Consider the following 25178-nt stretch of genomic DNA (forward strand, 5'->3'; position numbering starts at 1 on the left):
TACCACAAAAACATCCACAGTTCCCAGGGACTAGGTCCCGGTCATCTTGGGGGGTCAGGGTGGGGGGCATTAGTCAGCCAACCACAGTGGTGTTCATTAGGGCAGAAATAACTGGTAAAGAAGCCATGCTTCTTGACTCATTGCTGTTTTAATTCCGCCAGAAAAGTTGGAGGATTTCTTTCCTATGGGATGAAGACATTGGAGTGAGACTTTTAGGGGTGCACTGTTTATAAAGCTCCCACACCTTGGTCCTGAAGAGCCGGCCCACGAAGACGTAAATGACAGGGTTCAGGCAACTGTTGATAAAAGCAAAGAAGTTGGCCCACTGCAGGCCCAGGTCTGTGAAATTTTCCCAGAAGCAACTTTGGAAAGCCCGCACCTGCAGCAGGAACTCCAGGAAGGCAAAGATGTGGTAGGGCGCCCAGCAGACCAGGAAGGCAGCCACAAGCGTGAGGATGAGTGCTGTGGTCTTGCTGTCCGTGGGGCCCCTGCACCCGGTTCTGCTGACCTCCGCCCGGCCCCTCAGGGAGGCCAGGATGTGATAGTTGAAGAAGATAATTGCAGCCAGTGGGAGGAGGAAACCCAAAACATTTAACTCCACCATCCTTGCAAAGTGCCAGGCCTCATGCGGGAGCTGCAGCACACAGGCAAAGATGTTCAGTTCCGGGACAGCTTTGATGGAACGGAGCAGGAACGTGGGGATGCTCAGGAGGCCCCCCATGACCCAGATGAGTATGCAGGTGGCCTGTGCCTGCCGCCGTCGCCGCCGCCTCCGGCTGGCCAGGGGGTGAACCAGCACGTAGTAGCGGTCCTGGCTGATGGCCACCACCAGGTAGATGCTGATGAATAAATTGGCCTTGATGACCCCATTGACAACGCGGCAGAGGAGGGCTCCGAAAGGCCAGTTGAACTGGCTCCAGATGTTCTCTGCCCAGAAGGGCAAGCCCAAGACAAATACCAGATCAGAGGCTGCCAGGCTGGCCAGGTAGATTTCTGCCACATTCAGACGCCGCCGGGGCAGGAGGAAGATGGACAGCACAAAAAGGTTTCCCACCAGGCCAAAGATGCAGATGGTGATGATAAATGTTGGTAACACTCTCTGCAGCAGATCCCAGCCTTGCTCAGCATTGTCACAGGCTGTGGCATTTAGAGGCGAGAGCTGGCTCTGGTTGGAGGACTGGAACTCCAGGAGGGTCCGGGATGCCATCCACAGTGACCTGCAATGAACAACACATAGCATAACACAGGAGGTGGCCAACTACAGCCTGTGGGCCAAATCCAGTTTGCCACTGGTTTTGGAAAATAAAGTTTTATTGGCACATGGCCACAACCATTCATTTCCATACTGTCCACATCTGCTTTTGTGTTACAACAGCAGAGTTGAGTGATTGTAACAGAGACCCTGTAGTCTGCAACGCTGAAAATATTTACCTTCTGTCCCCTTTGGGGAAAAGTTTGCTGACTCCTGGTGTAAAAGAAAAGACCAGGGATCTGAAACGTGAGTCCAAATCCTGGCACAACCCCTTGGTGTGGGCCGCAGAGACCCACTGACTTTCACTTTCCTTTTTGTAAATCAGAGCTAACCTTATTCCTCTTTTGGGATTGGGGTGAGGATGGGCAGGAGTACCTATGGAGTGTTTGGCATGGTTGCCTGTATAGAGGAAGCACTTAACAGAAGGTGGCAATCAGTTTTATTAACAACCATTTTATTGTTAGTCACAATTTAACCAACATTTAATGCTTTGTGCCAGCACTTTGTCGGGTGCTGGAGATACCACTCAGTGCCCCCAAACTGCTCACCATCTAGAGGAGGTGCAGACATGGAGACAGGGGTTGATGACCTAAGACAGAATCAAGCAAGGGTGAGGAATAGGTACAGCCAGTGGGAATGCTGATCTTCTGGGCCTGGAACTAGTAGGGAGGACAGAACCAGGGCTGGGAGGTCGGGGGGTGGGGAGGGGCAAGCCTGAAGTGTCCAGGACTAGATGGTTCTCCAGGTGGGCTTAAAAAACATGAGTAATAAAGTAATAGCAACTAACATTTATTAAATGGTCTCTATATTCCAGACACTGTTCCAAGACATTTACTTTTAAGTACTTCAAAATATAATTTTTAAAATTTAAGTTAAAATTATAAATTTAAACTTTTCAATCTTACCAATAGCCTGTGAAGTATGGGCATTGTCGCCTCCAGTTGACTCATCGGAAAATGGAGCACTGAGACCCTTTCGTCCTCACTGGGTGGATGAGTAAGGCAGGCTCAGAAGTTAACAACTTGCCCAAGGAGACCTCAGCGTGTGCTGCCTCTAAGGGCCACAGTCGCAGTCACCCGGCTGGCCTGCCTCCTACAAGCCCACACCGAGTGTCAGCGGGAGAGGAATAGGGCGGGAAAGAAGCAGATCGCGTGTCCCAGCCCTCTGTAATCCCGCAGAGAGATGGGATCACATCCTGTACTTGTGGATTTGTGGGTGCCTGTCAGCAAAGCTGGGCACAGACTCAGGGGACCCACATAGTCTTGTGGTAACACAGTGAGCAGCTGCCTGCACTTGGGACTTCACACCTAACAATCCTTCCCCCACCCGGATGAGTTAAAAAGCACGTTAACCTGGGTCCTGACTCTTCATAAACACACGATAAACAATAAGTCTTGTTATCACTATTGTTATTCCTTAGTGGTGCTTGAGATTCCTTCAACTGGGCAAAGCTTCCTAGCTCCTAACAAGAGACAGAGTGTAAGAGAGAACTGATCTTGGAAGGGTCTACCTGGCCATGTGACCTTGGACAATCGCTTCATGTGTCTGAGCCTGACTTTCCACATCCAAGGAGGACATGATGACCTTCCAGTTATGACACTGTCAGTAACTCACGCACTGCCCCATTCACACGGTGGTTATAGATTCACCAATTCCTCCATTAATTTCTCTAATAATCACGTATTTACTGGGCATCTACTTTCTACTGGCACTGTTCTACATATCTGGGACAAAGCACGATCAAACGGGCAAAACTCTCTGCCCTCAGGGGACTTCTAGCCTATTGGGAAGAGAGAGTCAACAGTAATAAGCATACTGAATACGGATGTTAGCAGGGGAGTGGCAGCAGTGGAGATGGTGAGACGTGATCAGGGTCTAGATTTATTTTGAAGGTAGTACCACCGTGGTTTTCAATCAGATGTAGGTCGTAAAATAAGAGCTGGATGATGCCAGGAGGTCTGGCTTGAGCCCCTGGAAATATGAAGTTGCCGTCAGCAGAAATGGAGATGGCAGAGTAAATATGGAGCAGCTTTTCTCTTAGGGGAGATCAGAAGTTCACTCTTGGACATGGGAAGGTTGAGATGAACGTTGGACATTCAGTAGGGATGTCTTGTGGACGATTAGATATCCAAGTCTGGTGATCAGAGGTGAGTTCTGAGGTGATCGATAATTGGAAATTGTAATCACATAGATGTACTTAAAGCCACAGTCTGGATGAAATCACCGTGGGAGAATGTAGACAGAAAAGAGAAGCTGCTAGGCTGTCAGTTGACAGGTCAGTGGGAAACATGGGAGATTTGGAGTTAGATGGCTTTGAAGTATCTATGGCACATAGAGTTCTGTCTGACCCAGACCACGGGGAAGAGTCAGGATACTCTTGTTGTTTAATGCAGGACATTTAAATCTACAACAAAATGCTAATTTGTCATTTGGAAATAATTTAGAATTTTTCAATAAGCCCCTCTGGCAGTGATTGGCTGAAAAATGAATTTTTAATGAAAATGTACTCAAGGAAGTTGGTGATGAATGTATAAGTTGCACAAACTGTTGATGTTTACATCACTATGGAGGCTGCAGCAATTTCACTGACCACAAGAAATCCTAAGCCACAAAGCTGTTATTTAGAAGTTAGGCTTAAAAGATTATGCCCGAAGACATCAATTTCCCCTATATAGCTGCAGAAGATTCTGTTACAGATTGCTCTGAGAAACATGACTTTTCACTTAGATCAAGCAACTACTCTTGAAATTAATTCAGCTCATTTTTAGTTTCAACCGTTTTAGTGCACATCCAACAATAAAAGTGGTGGCTGCTGCTGATGGATCAGCTCCATACCAGCTCCACAGATAGGGAAATGCTCCACAGATAGTTTGATATCACCACCCTGTGATCCCTCAAATAGAAGAATCAGTCAGTTGCAATCATGATTCAATTCTTTCATCCAGTTCACAGAACCACAGAGAACTTTGGAGAGTTCATTTCCAGTGAAGTGAAACAACAGGCTTCTTGTGAACAGTTATTCTAAATTCAGCTTAAATTGTTCACATTGGAAATAAAGTTGTACTTCTGTGATTATCATACAAATACAAATTTTGCTTGGACCAGTGTCCTGGTAATAACAGTGTTTTTACTAAAATAAGAGAGCAATGACATAGAAATGGACTTTGAACAGGTTCATGGTGACTGCACAAATTGTAGTAAGTTTCAACATTCTATCAATTGACATGGAGATTATAGTTGACAAAATTTACAAAATTAAAAAACATACACACAGGGTTACTGAACTACATGTTTTTTGTGATTAAGTTGATGTGAATTAAATAAAAAACCAATTTCACCATGTCTTTTCATTCTTTGCTGCCCATCATCAATTAGTTTTAGAAAACATTGAGATTAAGTATCCTAAAATGTTATTAAACTGGTTGTTAAGCAGAGCTCTAAATTTCTGTTGAATTTTGTTGCAAATCAATTGAATATCTTTAATAAAAGTATTTAATGAATGGAAGGCCAAAACATCAATGTTTGAAGCTTTTAGCACATTATTATTGAAAACAAAGCTTTTATGCAGAAAATAATGGAAATAATGGAAATTTATTGCTAAAAAGCAAGGGAGGAAATGATTAAACTAGGTAAAGAGATCTCAAATGGCACATAAGATTTAACTCTAAAATTCTGTAATGATGTTTGGAATATCAGTTTGTGGGGAGCATCTTTTCAATTGGATAAGTTCATATTCTTTACAGAAATGAGAGAAATTGAGAAAGCCTCTGATTTGCTGCATCTAAATTTGACAAAACATTAAAAAATTGTGAAGAGCTATAACTTCTGTGAAGAGTTTAATCTGGTAAAAATATTTATTGAAGAAAGGAACTCTGAGCTCAGACATAAAGGCAGCACTGTGAAAATATCTGGGTTGAAATATTTCTATATTTCTATATGCAAAGACTTGAACTTGAGAATAGCCCCTGCTTGGCAGAATTCGCTCAGAGCTTATCAGGTACCACAGTACCCACAGAGGGAACATTTTCTTAATTAAATATATTCTAGTCCAGAGAAGAGTCAATTGAAGATGCTAATTTAAATTTATTAACCATAAAATTTGAAGAGAAATATTTCAGCAATTATATGGAACAATTAAAAATAATAAGATCACACTGAGAGATGAGTCAGGTACAAACCTGAGACATTGATGGTAGCTTGTGATTTTATGTATCCAGAACAACTATTTTGCTTACATTATGTGTCAATGTTCAGTTAAGTAGCATAAAGAAAATGTTTTATTTGGCTTCATTATATGTGGGTTTGTGTGTATATTTTTTAAAATCATTTTTTGACTAGAACTACTTTCTAACTCTACCAAAATAATATAGCCAATTTGTTGGTGTATCTATCTATATATAGTGGAATAGTTAATTTTTTTGAAAATAGCTTTTGACCAGAACTGCTTTATAAGTCCCTCAATATACTATAACCAGCCCATTGTTTTAAGCCATCCAGTTTGTGGTGATTTGTTACGGCAGGAAACCAATACACTCAGCAAACTGATTTCTCAGATGCCCGTGGGGAACCCGGCAGCCTCCATACATGCGTGGAGGGCTTCTTCCAGAGGCCATCGGGCCTCATGCTCTTCCTCCCTGGGCACTTCCTGCATGCGCTGAAGAAGTTGTACATGCCAAAGAAGACCCGCACGACTTCTTCTTCCCGGGCCCTATCGTCCCCCATGTGGGGGCTGCAGAGCGAGACCCCGATGCCCAGACCTGACCCTTCCGTATCAGCCATACCTGATCTGCTGAGGGTCAGAAACAACACGGGGCCCCACTGCATTCTGACAACATGCTTGGGAGGAAAGACAGGTGTTTTTATGCCCATTGTACAGATGAGCAAATGGAGACAGAAAAGTGAAGTGACTTGCCCCAGTTCACATGGTCATATGAGCCCCCTTCCGTTTGTACACAGCTCTTGTTCGAGAACCAGCCCAGGGCCCAGGCCTTTTTGACCTGTGACTACAAGAGACTGGGCTGGACGGAGTCAGGCAGCCTGAGCTGGGCCACGGGGTCACTGAACTGTGTGATTCCGGGTCAGTCAAGCAACTTCTCCAGGCCTCAGTTTCCTCATTTGTGCAGTGGGAACAACGGTGGCTCTCACGAAGGGCCACTGTGAGTCTTGAGTGAGATCGTGCAGGCAAAATGCCTTCATAGGTTGTAAAGCATCAAACACAAGGCTTCCGTGATGAAAACCACCACCGCAATAATAATGGCCACAAATACATTAGTAATAGTGACCATGATAAGGTGTCCTGGACCGTCTGAGTCTAAGCGACCTCCTCTTCACGTGGACTACCTGCCGGATCATGAGGTTGGAAGGTACTGTGAGCCCCCTTTCCTGCTCCTCCTGAGCTGTGGCGTGGTTCAGCGATTACCTGGGACCCAGACCTGCAGGGAAGTAAGGTACCAAATTCTGGAGGGCTGAGTTCCACGGTCCCGGTTGGTGGCCGTGGCATTCTCATTTGTCTGCAGCCTCTGGGCCTTAACCACCAGCAGGTTTAGGAAGGAACAGGCAGAGAGGGGAGGGGATGCACCGTGGAGGCGGAGAGCCCACGAATGTGACTGGCTTGCCTCCTCCCTCTCTCTCTCCAGGTGTCCTTGAACATGCAGGGAAGGGCAAGTGTCCCCTCTGAGGTGTGGGTGTCTGGGCAGGAGAGGGTGGCTCGTGGGTGACAGTGGGAGGGGGCCCAGCTCCTGGGTCCTCTTGAAAGACCACAGGGTCAGTGAAAGACAGGAGCTGCCCAGGCACCACCCCACCCCAGGGACACAGGGCTGGAGGCAGTGGGGTCAGCAGAACACCGGACCCCAAATATGCCCACCTCCTGGTCCTGCAAATATGTTACCTTACATGGTAAAAAGTTAAGGACCTCAAGAAGGGGAGATGATCCAGATCATGGAGTGGGCTTAATGTCATCACAAGTGGAAATGATTCCACTTGAAAGCAAGAGAGGGAGGCAGGGGTTCAGAGTCAGAGAGAACGAGGCTGGAAGATGCTCTGCAGCTGGCTTTGAAGAGGGAGGACTGGGCCACAAGCCAAGGAACACAGGTGGCCTCTAGAAGCTGGAGACGCCGGGACGGATTCTCCCCTGGGGCCTCCAGAAGGAGCCCAGCTCCCCGGACACCTGGACCTTAGCTCAACGGGACCGATTTTGAACTTCTGACCTCCAAACTGTAAGATAATACATTTGTGTTGTTTTAAGTCACGAAATTTGTGCTAATTTGTTACAGCAGCAATAACAAATTAACGCAGGGGGTGAGGCTTCACTGTGCCCAGGAAATCAGGGTGCGCCACACGGGGCACCAGCAGCTCGAATCTGATTGGCTCTCTGCCCCACAGGACCTGGCTGTGTCTGAGGCCACTGTAGCCACGGCATGTGTCTGCCCAAGCTGGGTTTATTTGTAAAGGGGTGTCTTTTGCAGCTGTTGCCTGTGTCATATGTTGACCAGAATTCCTCCTAGATATCTTCCTTACCAGTTTTTAATTTTAGCTCTGGTATTTGCCTAGCTCATAGTAGATGCTCAATAAATAGCAGCTATTGATATTATTAGTCATATTTGATCCTATCTGAAAAACTCAGAGGTGACATTGGGCAAGTCTACCAGAGACGATGGTTCTGTAATTTCTATATGGTATTTTTCTGAGTTCTGCACCTTTTAATGTTGGCACGTGCCACTAGGGAGGCAGTGTGACTTCTTCAACAAATTAGCCTTCTTAAAATTAATCCCAATTTCAACAATGGGGTGATGACTGAGGCATTTGAATTATAGACACAGATATTAAAGAACGTCAGCACGGTCACTTTATATGATGCTATTTTCAAGCTAAAAATTACACAACCAGTTATGAGATCCTGTCAGTGACCTTGGGGAAATGGATTTAATGTTTATAAATCAGAATTTGTAGATTATAACTGGTCAGAGTCCACGTGAGGCTCTAATATTCAGCCTCTATATGTTTCATTTACCCTTGATATAAAGGGCTGCTGGAACCCTCACAAGCCATTCCAAACACTCTCTTTCCTTCTCTTCTGGAAAACAATCATCACCCAAAGGAAGCATGGAATACAAGCCTCTTAATTGTTTTTAAGAAAATATGTTTTAAAAAGACATAACAGAAACCTGAATATTACTGCTGATATTTAGTTGTTAAAGGAAGCCTTTTTTTTGGTTGTTTCTTCTGAGAGACACGGACCTCCTCTTATGTCTTAATCTCACAAGGGAAATAAAAAAAAAAAGGTCATTTACTTACTGAGACCACGAAAGAGCTCACCACTTCAGCGAGGCTTTCTGATGGCAAGCGCTGCCTGTGGATGTGTTTTCTGTTCTGTAGCACGGTAGAAAAGGAGTGGCGTTAACTTATGTAGCCTCTGCCCCAGTGATGTCATCGGAGGGATTGCCGAAAACGCGTCTTTCAGATGGAGGAAGCGAGCTGGGGTTTTGAAAGAAAAGCTGCTTTGCACTTTGGGGCTGGCAAGAGATTATTTAGCTACGTTTCCCCTCTTTACTTAGGGGGCTGAGGAGGTGCACAACCCTACCCAAGAATGTATGTTAGGCAAAATGCCCTTAAAACACACTTTGGCATTGCTGAGTCCCTACGAGCCTCATGTGCATCACGGACATTGAGAAATGGCTTTGCTCCGTTCCTCAGGGGGTCTTGAATGCCCAGGGTTTTGCGGCAGCTTGCTTGGGAGCTGACTTGAATGGCTCCATCTGAGTTTTGGTCATGAAGGATACATTGCCAAGAATCCATCAGTGTGGACCCTATTAAACAAACAGTAAGCTAGGAAAAATTTGACTCATGCAACGTCCAGACTTGAGTAAGATCAAATGCACTTTTTGCTATGCTTCCCTGGCAGATCTGAAGTCCATCTTTGATGTAAGTCTGCAAATATCAAGTTGAACTACTCAAAACCTCATGTTCGGATGGAAATTTCTGGCCCTCTTTGAGAGCCAGGCCTTAAGATCCTTGACCTGAGTGCCACTTACCCTCACTCCTAAAAATTAAGATATTTCAAGCTCCCTCCCTAAATGCAGGAGAGCACAACCACACCAGGCTTGAATTCTGGCTTCTGGAAAGCTGGGCCACCAAATCTCAGGCCCTCAGCCCTACCCGCGTCCGAGTCCTGCCTCCGGATGTCCCATGTCACCTCTTGATGTCCCTTTGAACCCAATGTATCTGGGTCAGAAAACGTTCCAGAATCTGGCTTTCCTGGAGCGTCTCCTTTTTCTATACTGACACCTCAGTGGGGACAAATCACCCTTTTGAATTTTCTAACAGTTTTCTGCTGGACATCTTAGAATAGTGGAGGCAGGGTGGGAAAAAGAACATTTCAAGGATCAGTAGAAGATGTATGTTTTAGAGAGGAAGCTGGAATTTGTCTTTGGGGAAGGTCCCTTCAAATCTGGAGAGACCGGGGACTTTTTAGTCATGTGGCTGTTAGGTGAGTGTCTGCCATCATTTTGGGGTAGATTTATCCAGAGAAAGGCTCTAAATCTCAGTTCTTCCTTATTAGTCATGTAAACCTGGGTCTTGCCAGCTAGAAATTGGTTGTCTTTTCTCCCTTTACTATGAGTTTAGACTGGACTGCTTCTGAAAACTATCAGTTCTTAGGAGGTACTTCCTTGCCCAAGCACATATTTGCTCAAGGGAGATGTTGAGACCAGTTCTGATGGAAGTGGGGGGTGGCGATCTACTCCTGGCTTTGCTCAGGCCAAGGACAGGCTGAGACATGGCCTGCATGTGGCGGGGCCACACGGCCAGCACTGTTGGTGCCCCGCATGCCCCTAGCAAGCGTGAAGTAAGCTGGACTTCAGGAAGTGCTTCTGTGGCAGCCTTGCCAAGGCTGTGAGGGCCCCACCCCTTGGGCGGAATGGAAAGTTTTTAGGAAAATGGATTACCCAGGGTGTGAAATGGGAAGCCGCCTTGGTCCAGGGGAGGAGAGAGCCTCCCTCTGCCTCTGAGGCTGTGTTGAGTGGAGGGCTGAGGTCAGGGTGAGGGAAGGCCAAGTCTACAAAGGAACCACAGGGACCTATAACACAGAGATGGCAGGAAGCTGAGTGTGAGAAGGTGAGCTGGAGGTCTTCCAGGTGCAGGGCACCTGCGGGGAGCGGGGAGGGAGAAGATCACAACAAAAAGACTGCTATTCGGCATGAAGCAGCCAGCAGAGACCCCCCAGCTCCATCTGGAGCTGGACAGGCCGGCCAGCTCGGCGGCCAGGTCAGCCTTCCGTGGGTGGTCCTTGTGCTAATGCAGGGGGTTCTGGGTGAGCTGGATTTCCCAGGCATGGAGGTATTTCAGACTGTGCTTGATGCATATTCAAGCGAAGGTGAGCTGGAGCTTGAGGACCTTGGGGACACACGGGTCACAGACCCTCACTGTGATGGTCAGGGTCACTTTCCAGTTCTTCTGTCCCTAGAGCCTCCCTAAAACACACGTTGGCTACTGATCCTTGGAATGTTCTGTTTTTTTTTCCCCCTGCTTCCACAATTTTAAGATGTCCAGGAGACACCTGCTCCTCTCCTTCCTGGTCACATCCAGCAGGTTCTTCAAGTATATTTCGGTCAGCACATCTCCACATCTAGACTCTGAGCATCAGCAGGGTTCTGTGACCCCATTATTAGCTCCACTTGCAGGTGAAGAAGAAAACCGCAGCAGGCAAGCTCTTGTCAGGACCAAAGGCGGGGGGAGGGGCTAGTCCTTGTCCGGCTGGTACTCTTTCTCTTCTTTTAAGCCTTCCTCCTGCCTTAGGTTATAGACGCTCATGCAGCAAATACGTCTGCAACAAAGAACTCCAAACTGATCTCCTTGCCTTCTGGCTATTTTCCCTTCAGTCTTCCCTTGTGCTAGATGAATATTCCAGGAGCACTTGGATTTCATCACTTCACAGAACAATGGCCCAGCCCCTTCGAATTCACGGACCCCTCCATGGTCCTGCTGTAACCCCAGAGCCACCCTCCAGCTGGGTCTTTTGTTCTGGCAGAGGGAGGTGCTCATGGGCTCCTAATGCATCTGGACTCGCCTTCCCCTGAACGCGTGTTGGAAATGACTACCTCTCCACTCCCCACCGAATGCCTGTCCGTCCTTCCAGGCCCCTGTGCCAGCACAGGTCTCAGTGTGCCTCCTTCTACTCTGCAGACTCATAGGGAGCACCTGTGTGGTGCCGGCACGTGCTGGCTTCCAGGGGACGGAGGTGAGCGAACAAACGTGTAGTGTGGCAAACGCCGGCAGAGAAGAGCATGCCATGTGCCCCGTGATGTGAGTGGGGAGGGGCAGCGCGAGAGTAAGGCCGCAAGATGTAAGGGAATAAAAATAAAACCCTAAATACAGGTTTAAGAAAGCTCAAATACCTGGAAACCGACGGGGACTGTTGCTGACTGGAGCGTGTCCTGGGCCTTCAGGCAGGGGCTGCCCTGGCCGGAGTCCATGGCCATTTAGAGTGAAGGGCTTGGGCGCTGGCCACTCAGCAGAAACAGCTGCACTGGGCCAGGGGCTCCACACACCAGGGAAGTTAACACAAAACCTACCTAAAACTCCCTGTCCTGCGCCGGCCAGATTGGGAGATGAAGGCTTTCTCCTCTTAGGAGAGCCAGGAGAGTCCCACATCTAACACAGCCCAGGCCAGGGGCTGGCGCTCAGGAAGCCTCTCAGGCCAGCACTCCGAAGAGACGTGCGGCCAGGCACCATCCGCCGGCCTCATCTAGGTTCTAAGGTCCCCGCAGAGCGGGTCCCGTCTCTGCTTGAAGCCGCCCGCTGCACCGGGCTCAGGCCCCGGCGAACACTCAGACTTGGCAGTGGCCTGCACGGCAGCCCAGGCCTGGCCCTGGGGCTCGGCGGAGCGTCCCTCCCGGGCTCCCCTGCTCCTTGCTCTGCCCTGCGCAGGCCTTCCCTCTGCTGGGAACACCCTTCCCACAGGTCTGTCTGCTCCCCACCTGCCCCCCCTTATCAGGGAGATGTCCCTGAAATGACCTTTCCTCTGCTTGCCCGCCTTCATTGTTGCCATAACCCTTATCATCACCTGGATACATCTGTTGTTTATTTTTTACTCCCTGTCTCTCCCTCTAGAACATGAGCTCTGCCAGGAAGGGGTTTATCTCCCTTGATTAAAGTCATACTTTCAAGTCCTACAACAGGGTTGATGTGCTCAACAAATATTTGCTGAATGAATTTATAACCCTATTTATTTATATGTGAGAATATCAATAGTTTGTCTCTATGTCAACACACATGTCCCGAATCCTCTGTGGGCACCAGGCCCTGTGTGGGCACGGAGGGACAGAGATGAACAAAGCCCTCTCCTTGTCTGGCCGAGGACAAGGACAGGCAGACAGCCCGTGACTACACATCGTGGAATGCAAAGCGGCCGTGACGCGCCAGGGCTGTACCCAAGTATGAAGACTGAGGGAATTTAATTTGGCTCAAGGCGGAATTAAAGACGAATTTGCAGTGGAGGGACATTTAAACTGGGTTTTGAGAGATGACTAGGAGCTTGGCATTGACAAGCTGAGAAAAACAAACATTGCAGGGAGAAGGATCAGCATGCAAATTATAAATACACATGTGCACAAATGTGTTTGCGGAAGCCTCACTTGGAAACTGGAGTCAAAAAGCCCAGATTCAAGTCCCACACCCCGATTTATTCATTCCTTCTCTGAGCATCGCTTAGCCTTACCCTTGGGCAGGCTCTGGGCTGGGGTGCCCCAAGAGGTTCTGGGTCTGGTGCAGGGAAGAGGATTAAACCGTTTCAGCCCAGATTGAGGGGTTCTCTGAGAGTCCAGGTACAGAGAAATGGAGCCAGCCTATCCATAAGCTCCCTTAAAAGAGGGCCGGGGGGTCCAGGCAGTCCTGGATATGCTCTGGCCCTCAGGTTTTTTCATCTGGGAACATGCCCTGCCCACTTCGCAAGCTGTTGTGAAGATGATCAAATAAATGCATGGAAAATGTCAGTATCACATAGAGACGTTCACAGAATAAGGTGAATGTGTGTGTGTTGATGTAGCTTTTCCCAGTTTTAGGACCTTTCTCTGTGTCATTTGGCAGAAAGCACCCATTTGGAAAAACCTCTTATATCATTTCCGGTCAGCCTGGATGCCTAACTGGGCCATGTGTACAGCAAAAGTTGGGGTCATGAAATAAGATTTGTTGCCCTTAGAAACCAGCAGTTCTCATATGATGTTTTTGATAGACATGGAATTGATGTTATGAGCATTTATCTTTAACATAAACCTTGTTGGTTTGCATGATACGGAATGCTTCTATGGGCTGCAAAACCCCAAAGAAGCACTGAAAATGTTGACCCTGACTTGCACCTCTCCTTGAAGACTCAGGGTTACCCGAGACTGTTGCAGCCCTTAGTGGGGCTACAGACATATGACAGAGGCAGACAAGCAGAGAAAGCCACATAGAATTGTAATCGTGGTGAGATGCATAAGAAACAGAACAGGATGTAGAATTCTGCAAAACCGAGAGCATATACGGATTCCTATTTAGGGAGGCCCGTGAGGCTGAGGGGAAGTTGGAGTATTAAAAAAAGCCAATTGTAAAGTAAGAGGAGCTCCATGCAGGCAGAAGGAGCAGCATAAGCAAAAGTCCTGAGGCTGCAGCAGCTCAGTGTGCTCATGGAACTGAAGAGGCATGTGCAGAAGCAGTGCAGGGGGTGGCACAGCTGGAGAGGAAGTGGGTAGCTGGTGGGGCCAGCCCAGACAGCCTGGGGGAGCACTTACGGAGTTGGGAGTTTTCTAGGCCCAATGGTATTGCAGGTTGCAGAAGGCTAAGGGCTCAGTACCTGTGCAAGCAAAGGGGAGAAAGAAGGATTGGACAAAGGGGGAAACTGAGCAGCAGGGCAGTCTTAAGAGACGCCTCAGCCCACCTGTGAAGATTCTTGGGTGGTTGGCCCTTCAAAGCTGTCTTAAGTTGGGGGTAAGAGGGCTGGCTCTCCATCCTTCTCTCAGCTATCAGATGCAGGATACCCTTGGGGAAAGGGCATGAACCTTGGGGGAAACAGTGCTTTTAGCTGAGCACCACCCATAGGCAGCATTCCTGGCAGCTGGGGTAGGAAGAGCTTCATTGCCCAAGAACATCTGGGTGGCCCATCACCGCATCCGCCAGAAATGGGAAGCCTCAAAAGGTGTTTCAGCATTTGAAATCACATCACCCTAGCTCTTGTGTGGCAAAGATTGGGAGGTTTCAAGACTAGAAGAAGAGATGGAGGTTTGGATGAATCTGAGATGCTGTTTGGAGGTAGAACCCGGAGCACTTGGTGGCGCGTGGCATGTGGGAAGAGGGCAAGAGGGAGAACCAAAGATTTCTCTGGGCTTCTGCTTGGAGGGACTGGGTGGTACCATTTCCTGAGGTGAGGAAGATGGAAAAGGATCCAAAATGTTGGTTTTGGACTTAAGTTGGAGATGTGTGTGAAATGCCCTTAAGGGCTCTTTGTCAGGCATCGGAGAAGATTCCTCGGGAGAGAGCTAACATTCGAGAGTCGTCAGCATAGATGTGTACAGTCAGGGCTCTCCAAAGAGATGGAACCAAAAGAATACCTACCTATCTCTGTCTGTCTCTCTTTCTATCTCTCTCTCTCTCTCTCTCTCTCTATTTATCATCTATCATCTATCAATCATCTATCTATCATCAGTCATCTATCTATATCATCTATCATCAAGATATTTACTTCAAGGGCGCCAGTTACTGAGCCTCAACCGAGGACTCAGCAGCCTCCTCTTGAGCCCCCACATTACCTGCCTATGTTGCCTTCTACTGGCCATTTCCCCCTTTTCTGATGCAAGTAAGGGTGATGGTCTGCTTCCTGCTGGCACTGAGGATTATATCCGCCTAAGAATTCAACAGAGAAAGGGCAGGAAGACCCTTACTACTGTCCAAGGGATCACTGATGATTATGATAAAAAGAAACTAGTGAAGGCATTTCAGAAGAAATTTGCCTGCAATTTTACTGTAACTGAGTGGCCAGAATATGGAGAAGTCATTCATCTACAGGGTGACCAGTGCGAGAACACATACCAGTTCCTGGTAGGGGCTGGACTGACTAAGGACGACCAGCTGGAGATTCATGGGCTTAAGTGCTTTGACTCACTGAAGCTTAAGTTAGGATTTCCTTGCAATGAGGAGAATTTCCCTGCTGTCTCTGTCCCAGGTTTAAAAACTTCACAGCTTGTATGATGTAACCATTTGGGGTCTGCTTTTAATGTGAACTAAGGGAATGCCTTCATGCAATAAACTGAAAAGTGCCGAAAAAAAAAAAGATATTTATTTCAAGGAATTAGCTCATGTGACTGTGGGGGGGCTAACAAGTCCAAAATCGGGAAAGCAGGCCAGCAGGTTGGAACCTCAGGCTGAGGGTCAGTGCTGCAGACTTGAGACGGAATTGCTCCTTCTTCTCCAGGAAACCTGTTTTTGCTCTTTGGACCTTCCAATGACTGTGTGAGGCCCACCCACATTATCCAGGGCACTCTCCTTTACTTACAGTCAGCCTACAGTGAGGGCTCGCTTCATCTACCAAAGACCTTCCCAGCACTACCTAGATTTGGGTTTCACCAATAACTGGGTGCGGGAGCCCAGCCAAACTGACACATAAACTCACCATCACACATGGTGTTTAGAGCCGTGATCCTGCCTGGGATTAGTTAAGGGGACCATGTAGAGAGCTGAGAAGAAAACTTAAGACTGAAGACTGAGGTGCTCCAACATTTAAACTTCACATAGAGAAGGAGGTGCTGGACAAAGAGAACAGGAAGAGCAGCCAGGGAAAACCAGGTTCTGTGCAGATGGAGTCTGTGGAGGCCTCAGTTAGACCAAGCCGGGGGGAGCAGGCCTCTGTCCTGCAGGACTTCTCAGGGCCTTTAGTGTGCATCTATGCTTTGTGGAGCCTCATGAGGAAGATGTGGTAGGGGTATTTGTCAGACTTACTTGACCGATCAGGAGCCAGGTTTTTTTTTTTGTAAGAGACTTTAGGAAACTTTGCAGAAGTAAATGATGGCACCAACATAGCTTTAAATTTGGAAAATTAGCCCTGTAGAATATGGTGTCAGGACTGAGCTGAAGAGAAAAAATTTAGTGGCTAATGGGGTGGAGATGCTGCTGGGAGCCTCCAGTTCTCAGAATGGGATGTCTGCTCTTTCCCATGGGGCACGAGGGCAAGGGTCAGACTATCCTGAAAAGCCATTTGGCTAAGATGTCAAGGCTCTGTCTGCCTCCAGGCAGACAGGTATTTTGTAAAAAACTCTGATTCCAAAGTAAGACCCTGGTCCTTAAGCTCTGATCTGGAAGACAGGTGGGCAGGTCTGGGCTGCAGTCACTTCTCCAGGGTTTAAATCCTAGCTGCATCAGGGACTCTCTTGTCCCCTCCTGGCTTGAGCCAGGAGCTCTGTCCTCAATCTCTCTCTCTAAATAAAAGCCTCTGCCTTGCTCTCCTAAACAAACAAAAACAAACAAACAAATAAATAAATCCTAGCTGCGTCACTGTTGAGCTGGGTGAACTTGGACCATTTCCTATACCACCTTCTGGAGCCACGGTTTCATTATCTGTGCAGCTGGCCTCTTCTCAGAGTTTGGGGATCATGTGAGATGGTGTGGTGACATACCTGGCCCTTGGTCAGCAGCCAACAGCAGCTGTCTGCTCGGACCACTTTGCGATTGCACAAGGAGGGGTTACATAAGCTGTACCCCGGCTCGGCCAGACTGCAGAGAAGAAACAGGCATACATCGCTGGCCTGCTGAATGGGCCTGGAAGAGTGACTCACTGTGGAGAGGGCGTCCGGAGGAGCGTCAGAACCCCATCTTGGGCCATCTTTCAGGGTCATCTATAAACAACCTCCCATCAGGGCAGGCTTGGGGCAGGACTGTTTGGAAGCTGGAAGCCAGGCCTGTGGCCTCCTCTTAACCTGGTCCAAGGCTCCCTTTATCAGCCTGCCTTTGGGGCCTGGGGGAGAAAGAGAGAAACAGGGCAGCTCTGCTCCTGGGTCAGCAGAGATGGGGTATTTAAACTCAGCACTAGCAGGCCTGGAGAGCCCACACTCTGGGGCCCTGGGCCCACCACTGACACCCTGTGTGACCTTGGGGAAGGCCTCAGTATCCTTCTTTTGAAAAGGTCTCTAACATTTTGTGGATGGTATATCTTATTCTTTCTCAGGAAACCTTCTATAACCAACCAGTGTCTCTAACCCTCAGGAGCCCTTCGGCTGCTGGGAAGGAGGTCTGTGTGGACCATGACGGGTAATCTCAAAGGGTAAGCAAGCACTTACAACTATGACAATGCCTGCAGTGGTCTCTTAGGGCTGCCACATAAAAGTGCCACAGAACAGGGGGCTCTAAACAACAGGAATGCATCCTCTCAGTTCAGGAGGCCCAAGGTCCATGGTCAAGGTGTGGCGGGGCCGGCTCCTCCTAGAGGCTCTGAGGGAGCCCCCACCCCCTGCTCTGTGCTGGCTCCGGGTAGTTCTGGGCAGCCCCTGGCACTCCTGCTTATAAAAGCACCATGCCCAATCTGTCTCCAGCTTCTTGGGGCCTTTTCCCTGGTCTCCGTATCCCTTCTCTTCTTCTAGGCCCTCCTCCCCAGTGACTGGATTTAGGGCTCACCTCAGGTCAGCATGGCCGCATCTTAACTACTTCTGCAAAGACTCCCTTCTCTTCAGAGGTTCCATGTGGATATGAATTTTCAGGGGAAAAGAACACTTTTCAACCCATGAGGCCCACCTTCATCTCACTTACTCTTCATAACAACTGGATCTTCATTTATTAAGCGAACAAATGGAAACTCAGACAAGTTAACTGACGTTGTTCAAATTCCCACAGGCAGGACGTGGCAGAGCTGGATGTGACCCAGGAACCTGGCTCCAAGCCCCAGGGCAGCGCCCCTGTCATGTTGGCGCTGAGCTGGATACAAAGCCTCCTTTCCAGAGTCACAAGCTCTGGGGGACAGGCACACGTAATGTGTTACCTGCCCATTTTACAGTTGAGGAAACTGAGGCCAAAGGCCAGCAGAGGAGTGGGGAAGGAGGAGAGGGGTTTGCCACAATCTGACGGTAAGTGGCACGGTAGCGACTCAAGGCCTAGCTTCCCAAATTCCTCCCCTACAATTAATTGTTGTATCTCAGTATAAGCGAGATGAAAGAAGCTGGACACAAAGGCACGTACTGTCTGATTCCATCTACATGAATTGTCTGGGACAGGCCATCCCACAGACACAATGAAGATTAGTGGTTACCAGAGGCTGCGGGGAGGGAGGGATGGAAAATGACTCTAATGGAATGGGACTTGGGATTTCTTTTTGGGGTGACGAATGCGTTCTGGAATTAGAGAGCAGTGCCGGCTGTGCAACTCTCTAAGTATACTAAAGCTGTGGGGGTGTGTGGCATGGGAATTATATCTCAAAAAAGCTGTTATTAAAAACAAATCTCAGTGTAGGGTGTTAGCCACAGGCTGCTGGGGAGGGGATTCTGCAGGAAGCTAGTGCTCACAGGGCCCAGGAGATGCCAATCTGTTGATTGGGGCAGAAATAGTCCACAGGCTGGCTCAGAAGCTCTTCATGCAGGAAGGCCCCTTGGGGGCTCTGTCTGTGACTGAATTTGCACCCCTCTGTTAAGGCACAGCAACCGAGGGCAGGTGGGCTTCCAGAACGCCCCCAGAAAACCTGCATGGCCTTAGCAAGTTGTATCCCTCTCTGGGCCTCAGTTTCCTCATCATGAATTGGTGATGACATGAGCTTCTGCCCACCTGAGTGCTCGTAAAGGTCTCCAGCCTAAAAGGAGCTCAGCAGAGTGAGACATCTCCATGGGGCTCCTTTGACTTCAGCCAAAAAATTCCACACACCAAGCGTTAAACTTTCAGTCATTGCTATTGTCAAACTGTGACCTCCTCGATTACCCTTGACCCCCACATCCTCCTGGAGCTTGGCCAGAGGTCAGAGCTGTGAGAGGCTCTTCAATTTGGCCTGGGGGTCACACTGGGGGCTGGGTCACAAGTTGATGGTGGAGCACACTGCTGGGGTCTGCAAGTCAAGGCTCCACCTTCTGAATCAAAACGACCACTCAAGTGGCTTTGCAGATTGACAGCAGTCATCATCTCTAGCAGTTTCCCATTGGCTCCCGCTGGGCCACTGGGCATTCATTTTGCGCCTCCGCACCAAGGCCCTTGGCTGCTCTGACCAGGGCAGACTCAGGAGTGGGACCCCTTGCTCGGTTGTGAGTCCGCCAGAGGCCTGCCTGGGCTTCTCCCCATCACACCAGCTTGCTGGGGGCAGGGAGAGTCAGGAGCAGAGGGGCCGCTCATGCTGCCTGGCCGGGGTGCAGGGAGAAGGGAGGAATGTTCTCCCAGACCGTCTGTCCCTTGAGAGCCCTGCTTGAGTTTCCAGCCAGTGGCTTTCCTCTGAATCACAGACTTCCTTGAGTCGTGCTCACAGCTGTGAGTAAAGTCCCTTGGGCACTTGTGGGCAACTTTCTCTAAGCTCAGAGCTGTGGGTGAGGGATGCAGGCTGTGTGGGAAATGTGGGCACTGGAGGGGGAGTGGAATACGTGCTGGACTCTGCCCAAGCGCATGCATCCAATACGGCTAGAGGGCAGAGATGAGCCAGGAGGGAGAGAAAGGGAGAAAGACAAGGCCGAGACCAGCTCACGGAGGGCCGCCGTCACCATCGCCATCAGCATCGTGGCAGCTCACACATCTTGAGTGCCAGCTCTGTACCAGGCATGGTGCTGAACACTCACACATTAACCCTGTTAATAGTTCTACGAGGCAGATCCATTATTATTCCCATTTTACTGGTGAGGAAATGTAGACTCGGAAAGGATAAGTGATATGTCCAAGACTGCTCAGCTAATAACCAGTTAGAACCAGAGCCGGCATCCACGTCTGCCTGGTTCCAAGGCCTTGGCCCCTAAACACTGCTCCTTGCACTCCCTGTGACTGCATTTGCATTCTTAAAGCACATTATTGGCTGCTGAGCTGAGAATAAGAATTGGGGGACGGTGGCAGTTAGCAACACAGATGGGGAGACCAATAGAAGATGATGGCTGGAAAGAGAAAGAAGCAGATAGATCCGGGGAACACTTAGGTGGAATCTAAAAAGGGGTGCTGATACATTGGGCAGAAGAGATGAAGGGAAGTGTGCAATAACAACGAGCCCAGCTTTCCGGCATAAGTGGATGGAGGTGTACAGGGAGCAGTGCCACTCTTTGCAGACACAGAATGCAAGTTTTGCTTAATGAGTGAGTGAATGAATGAATAAATGAATGATGAAGCGGTCCCAAAATAGAGTGGGTAATGGGTTCCCCATGTCAGTGAGTATGCAAGCAGGGGCTAGACAACTGTTTAATCTAGACATTGTAGAAGACACTCCTGATTTGAAGGGGAGGCTAAATGGAAGGCACTCAATAAATAGATATACTGCATGCATGAATGATTGAATCACTGCCATCTCTGATACTAGGGCCTCATGGGGCCTGGGAGCCTGGTAGTGAGTTACTAGTGTGGGAATGTAGGATGCGAGAAATTCTTCAAATGCTGTTAAATTTTCTTGAGTTTCTACTTGACTATATTTGGGAGTGTACATTTTAATACATGTTAATAAGGATACATATTGGGTATGGGTAATCAAAATCCTTTTACTTACAGGGATATACAATCACAAAAGCTTGGACACCCCTTATCTGTGGGACAGAATCCCTAGGGAGTTTGAACAGAGATAAATGGAAGGGGACAAAACTCAGGGTCTGGGGAGTTGTAACGGGTTAAAGAGCTGTGCAATAACTCCTCATCCATCTCGTACCCTGTACAGAAATGACACATCTTGAAGCAGCTCATCCATTCCTCATTGTTTGCGAAATGCTCCCTCTTCACAACGTAGCACCCCTTTAGGGCCTTCGTAGGAGAGATGTTCTTTATCATGGTGTCAACACAACCCACAGGGCAGCCCCCTTCCCGCAGACCGATTCAGACCGCGTCTGGGCCCTCGAGTGATCACAAGGGACCCGGGGCTGTGATGATGATGGGTTCTGCCCCCAGGAGACCTTCTACCTGTGCACACCTGCTGATGGATGAATGTCAGGCACTACACAGCTTGGCCCTCTTTGTGGTCCACTGACAGGATGTGCATGGCTTGACTTCATTCTAATAGGAAGGGGTTCATTCCTTATTCATCTGTTTTCTTTCTCCAGCCACAAGGGTGTGTGTTTAGTGGGGTAAAGGGGTGTGAATGGCAGGCAACAAAAGGCTGGGATGGGGAGGGGATCTTTTTTGACCCTTTTTGTTTTAAGATCCAGAGCTGAATGGGTCAGGATTTACGCACTCTCTGCCATCCAAACCCTCCTGGGTCCCAGGTTCTCTCCTCCTCAGAGAGCTGGCTACCAAGTACTCACTTATTTAGTGAGTGAGCGAGCTGTTGGGGGGCTGCCGCTGAGGGCCCCTCCCTGCCTAGGCTCTGAGCGGCTGGGTGGTGCTTCATCCAACCACCCCATGGACTTGGCATGGTGCTGGCAGCAAGAAGCAGACTATAAGACGGGTAGAAAAAGAAGAAATGAATTCCCCTGGGGTACCTGGGGTTTGGGGCCAAGGATGCTGGTCCAGCCACCTCTTGCCTGGCCCCTGGGGCTGCCCACCGCCCCGCCCACCTCCCTGTCCCTCCCATCCGGTGCTGAGCGACGATCCCTCTGCTGCTGGTTCTATGAGCAAATGTGAGGCCGGCATTCTCCTGTTTCTCTTCAGTCTGGGTCTGTTTATCACGAGGGGCCTTGTTCCCAGAGCTGCTTCAAGATGGCATGTGCCTGGGCTCAGGCTGCCCAGCTGTGAAATCAGGTCGTGTTGGCCAGGGGCACCTGCCAGGCACTCAGCCTTCCGAGTAGGGGAACTTGGTCCTAGAGCAAAGCTTTGGGGTAAATGACCTCCGTGACACATCAGTGGTCAGCTGCCCTTGGGTGGTCCCTGTTGGGCCTTAAATAAACCATTGGTTGATGCGCTTGGTTGCTGACATGAGGTCCATCACAGGCGGGCCTGGACTCCTGACAGCTGTCTGCCCTCCACCTGCGGTGAGGGTCTGAGCGTGTGATTCCCAGGCAAGTCTAATCAGAAATCTCTCTGGCCCATCACACATCAGACATTGAAGGGGTGGCCTTTCCCCCAAAGCTTCTGTGTGTGCATGTGTTGGCGGGACAGTGGTGGGAAGGAAAGGTAGAAGGAGCTGATGTTACTGTGGGCGCACTAATAGGCACTTTGCACACCATCAGCTACAGTTCTGACACTCCTCTACAGAGCCGTTGCTACACCAATGTCTTTTTCTTTATAATAAATTTATTCCCATTCTGTGTGCATAATAATGCCTCAGATTTACATAGCACCTTTCATTTTTCAAAGAACTTCTCTTCCTGTTACTTCCTTTACGTGTTACAACAATGTCGTGTCACAGAGGAGGAAACTGAGGCAGGGACAAGGTGATATGCAACTAGTTCTCAGCTGGACCGGGGCACCAGGCTCCTCACCCCCTCTTCTGTACCGTCCAGAGCGCCTTGCTTGACCACAGCATAGAGCAGCCTGCAGAGGCTGCAAGAGCTCGGTCACCCCTTGAGTTTGCAAGTTCTTTCAAAACAGAGCCTGCATTTTCTTCTTTCCTCTGGCCCGCAGGGCTCGATGCTGCGCATACAGAAATTGCTGCATAGGTAGGCTGGTGCTTACTTTGGTCTTCTTTAGCATGGAGCAGCTCATTCAAGGGTGAGGTGAGCAACAGAATCCTAGTTTCCGGGTTCTTACCCGGATCCCGTGGTTTAGGGATGAGTTGAGCCTTCATTAACCTGAATCATTCTCCAGAGCCCTAGCCGAGTGGATCTCAGGGAGGTAAGGCAGCCCCCGTGGGTGCACTCAGCCACCGCACCACAGCTGGCTGGCAGTTTCTCTGGGGGATCTGAGCTGTCGCGAAGGGTCAGAGTGGAACACCACATGGGCAGGAAGCTCCGTTATTCCTGTCCCTGTCCCCAGGTTCCCTCCACGCCTGGGAAGGGGCAGACTGGGCCAGGGGTGGCAGCAAAGAGGGACCATAATACTATTGTATTTATGGAGTCCGTGGCAGTGCACAAGGTCGCTCCGTCCCCAAGACCTTGCTTGCTGCGCCCTGGGCAGGCCAGGAATCACACTCCTGTGTTTTACTGAAGACACCGGCTCACGGCCCCAGCTCACACATTGGATGCCTTCCGTTCCTTCTTGGGGGCATCTTGAAGAGCAACTGTCCATCGGTCCACACACGAGAACAGAAGCGCCACTGGCATCCACTCACTGGCTGCTCCCCACCCACTCTGGCAATTTGTGGATCTGGCGCTCCACCGAGATAGAGGTCCGCAGGGTGCCCATGGAGTTCTCCATCTGGCTGGACTCTGACACGCAGCCCCCCTTCTGGCATAGTCTCTGGTATACCTCCCATGCCTTCTTGCGGAAGTGCTTGCCCACGATCACGTACACCAGGGGGTTGAGGCAGCTGTTGCTATAGGCTATGTAAGAGGCGATCTGTGTCAGGATGTCGGTGATGTGCTCGTCCCAGCAGCTGGAGAGGATCTTGAGGCGCAGCAGCGTGTCCAGGAAGGTGCTGATCTGGAAGGGCAGCCAGCAGATGATGAACAGCAGCAGCACAGCCAGGACCAGCACCGTGGCCTTCCTCTCTGTCTGGATCTCCTTGAACTTCTGCATCTCATTGTTCCGCAGGACCTGCATGATCTGCACCGTGCAGAAGGTGATGATGCTCAGGGGCAGGAGGAAGCCCACAGAGTTCAGGAGGACGTTGGTGAACACCTCCCAGGAGCAGGACGGGTAGACGATGATGCAGGCCGTGACGTTGTGGCCCTCGGCTCCATACTCCTTCATGGTCCGGAAGGCCAGCATGGGAGAGCTCAGGAGCAGCGTGCACCCCCAGATCACCAGGCTGTAGAGTTTGGCCCAGCGCACCCTGCGCATGCGGCCCATGGACATGGTTTTCACCAGAGCCAGGTAGCGGTCGATGCTCACCAGCATCAGGAAACAGATGCTGCTGTAGAGATTCATGTAGACCATGGTGTTCACTACACGGCAGAGGATCTCCCCGAAGAGCCAGTCGAAATTGTTCGCAATGGTGACGGCCCAGAAGGGCAGCCCGCAGGCCAAGATCAGGTCTGCCGCGGCCAGGTTGCCCAGGTAGATCTCTGCCACCGTGCAGCTGCTCTTGTGCAGGCAGAAGACGCTGAGCACAAAGACATTCTCTAGCACCGCCAGTACGAACAGCACCCAGAGGAAGGGGGCCTGGATGGCGTTGAGCCAGCTCCACCAGTCAGAGTGGAGGCAGTTGCCCTGGGAAAGGGTCCCGTTGAGAGCAGATGCAAGGCCATGAGAGGTGATGTTAAGCATATCCACGCTGAAAGAAAGTGGAAAAGAGGCGGTTACACCTCGAGGCCACAAGAGGAAGGAGAAACAATGGTTGCAGGAGGAGAGGGAAGATCAGCAAACGACTCCTAGGCGAGCTAAGGGGTGGCATTCAGGCCTTTTCTGCAGCTGCTCAGAGGCTCCGGTCCAGGTGGGTCTTAGCGAGACACCCCTGCTCCTTGGGTCTAAACTGAGAGATCACATTCTTTGCCTTGTGGCTCCAATGGGTGTCTCCTTGGCCAGCATCCAGCACCAGCACTAACAATCATGAATCTTGGACCCTGGACTTTCTTGAAGCTTCCATGATGGGAGGATATGCAACACATTCCTTCCTTATCGTATGGGCCTCTCCCAAGGTTGCTGGTCATCTATCAGCCTCTCACGGCCTGGCCATGGGTGAGTAATGTATTAGAAGAGTAAAATGATATCATGCCAGACAAGGAGATTGCAGCCTGGCTCCGGGACCATGACCCATCTGCCCGCACCAGTCTCCTTCTGGCAG

At 49.6% G+C, this 25178-nt stretch overlaps 1 protein-coding gene across 7 annotated transcripts in view; it reads right to left on the minus strand.

Moving 5' to 3' along the window:
• LOC118910821 (B1 bradykinin receptor-like) overlaps positions 1-25178 on the minus strand; it is a 53042-nt gene that overhangs the window by 2947 nt on the left and 24917 nt on the right. The window contains exons 3-4 of one of the 7 annotated variants that reach the window (XM_057488162.1): positions 8546-8620; positions 130-1217 (exon numbers count right to left, since the gene is read on the minus strand). In XM_057488162.1, the coding sequence (XP_057344145.1) occupies positions 149-1207 (1059 nt within the window). In that variant the 5' untranslated portion in view covers positions 1208-1217; positions 8546-8620 and the 3' untranslated portion in view covers positions 130-148. Of the gene's footprint in view, positions 1-129; positions 1218-2157; positions 4776-8545; positions 8640-15581; positions 17137-17234; positions 24669-25178 lie in introns of those variants that run through there. The other 6 variants (XM_036882313.2, XM_057488163.1, XR_008992401.1 and 3 more) reach the window with 6 other exon arrangements.

The sequence above is a fragment of the Manis pentadactyla genome, chromosome 11 (assembly GCF_030020395.1).
Source record: "Manis pentadactyla isolate mManPen7 chromosome 11, mManPen7.hap1, whole genome shotgun sequence".
NCBI lineage: Eukaryota > Metazoa > Chordata > Mammalia > Pholidota > Manidae > Manis > Manis pentadactyla.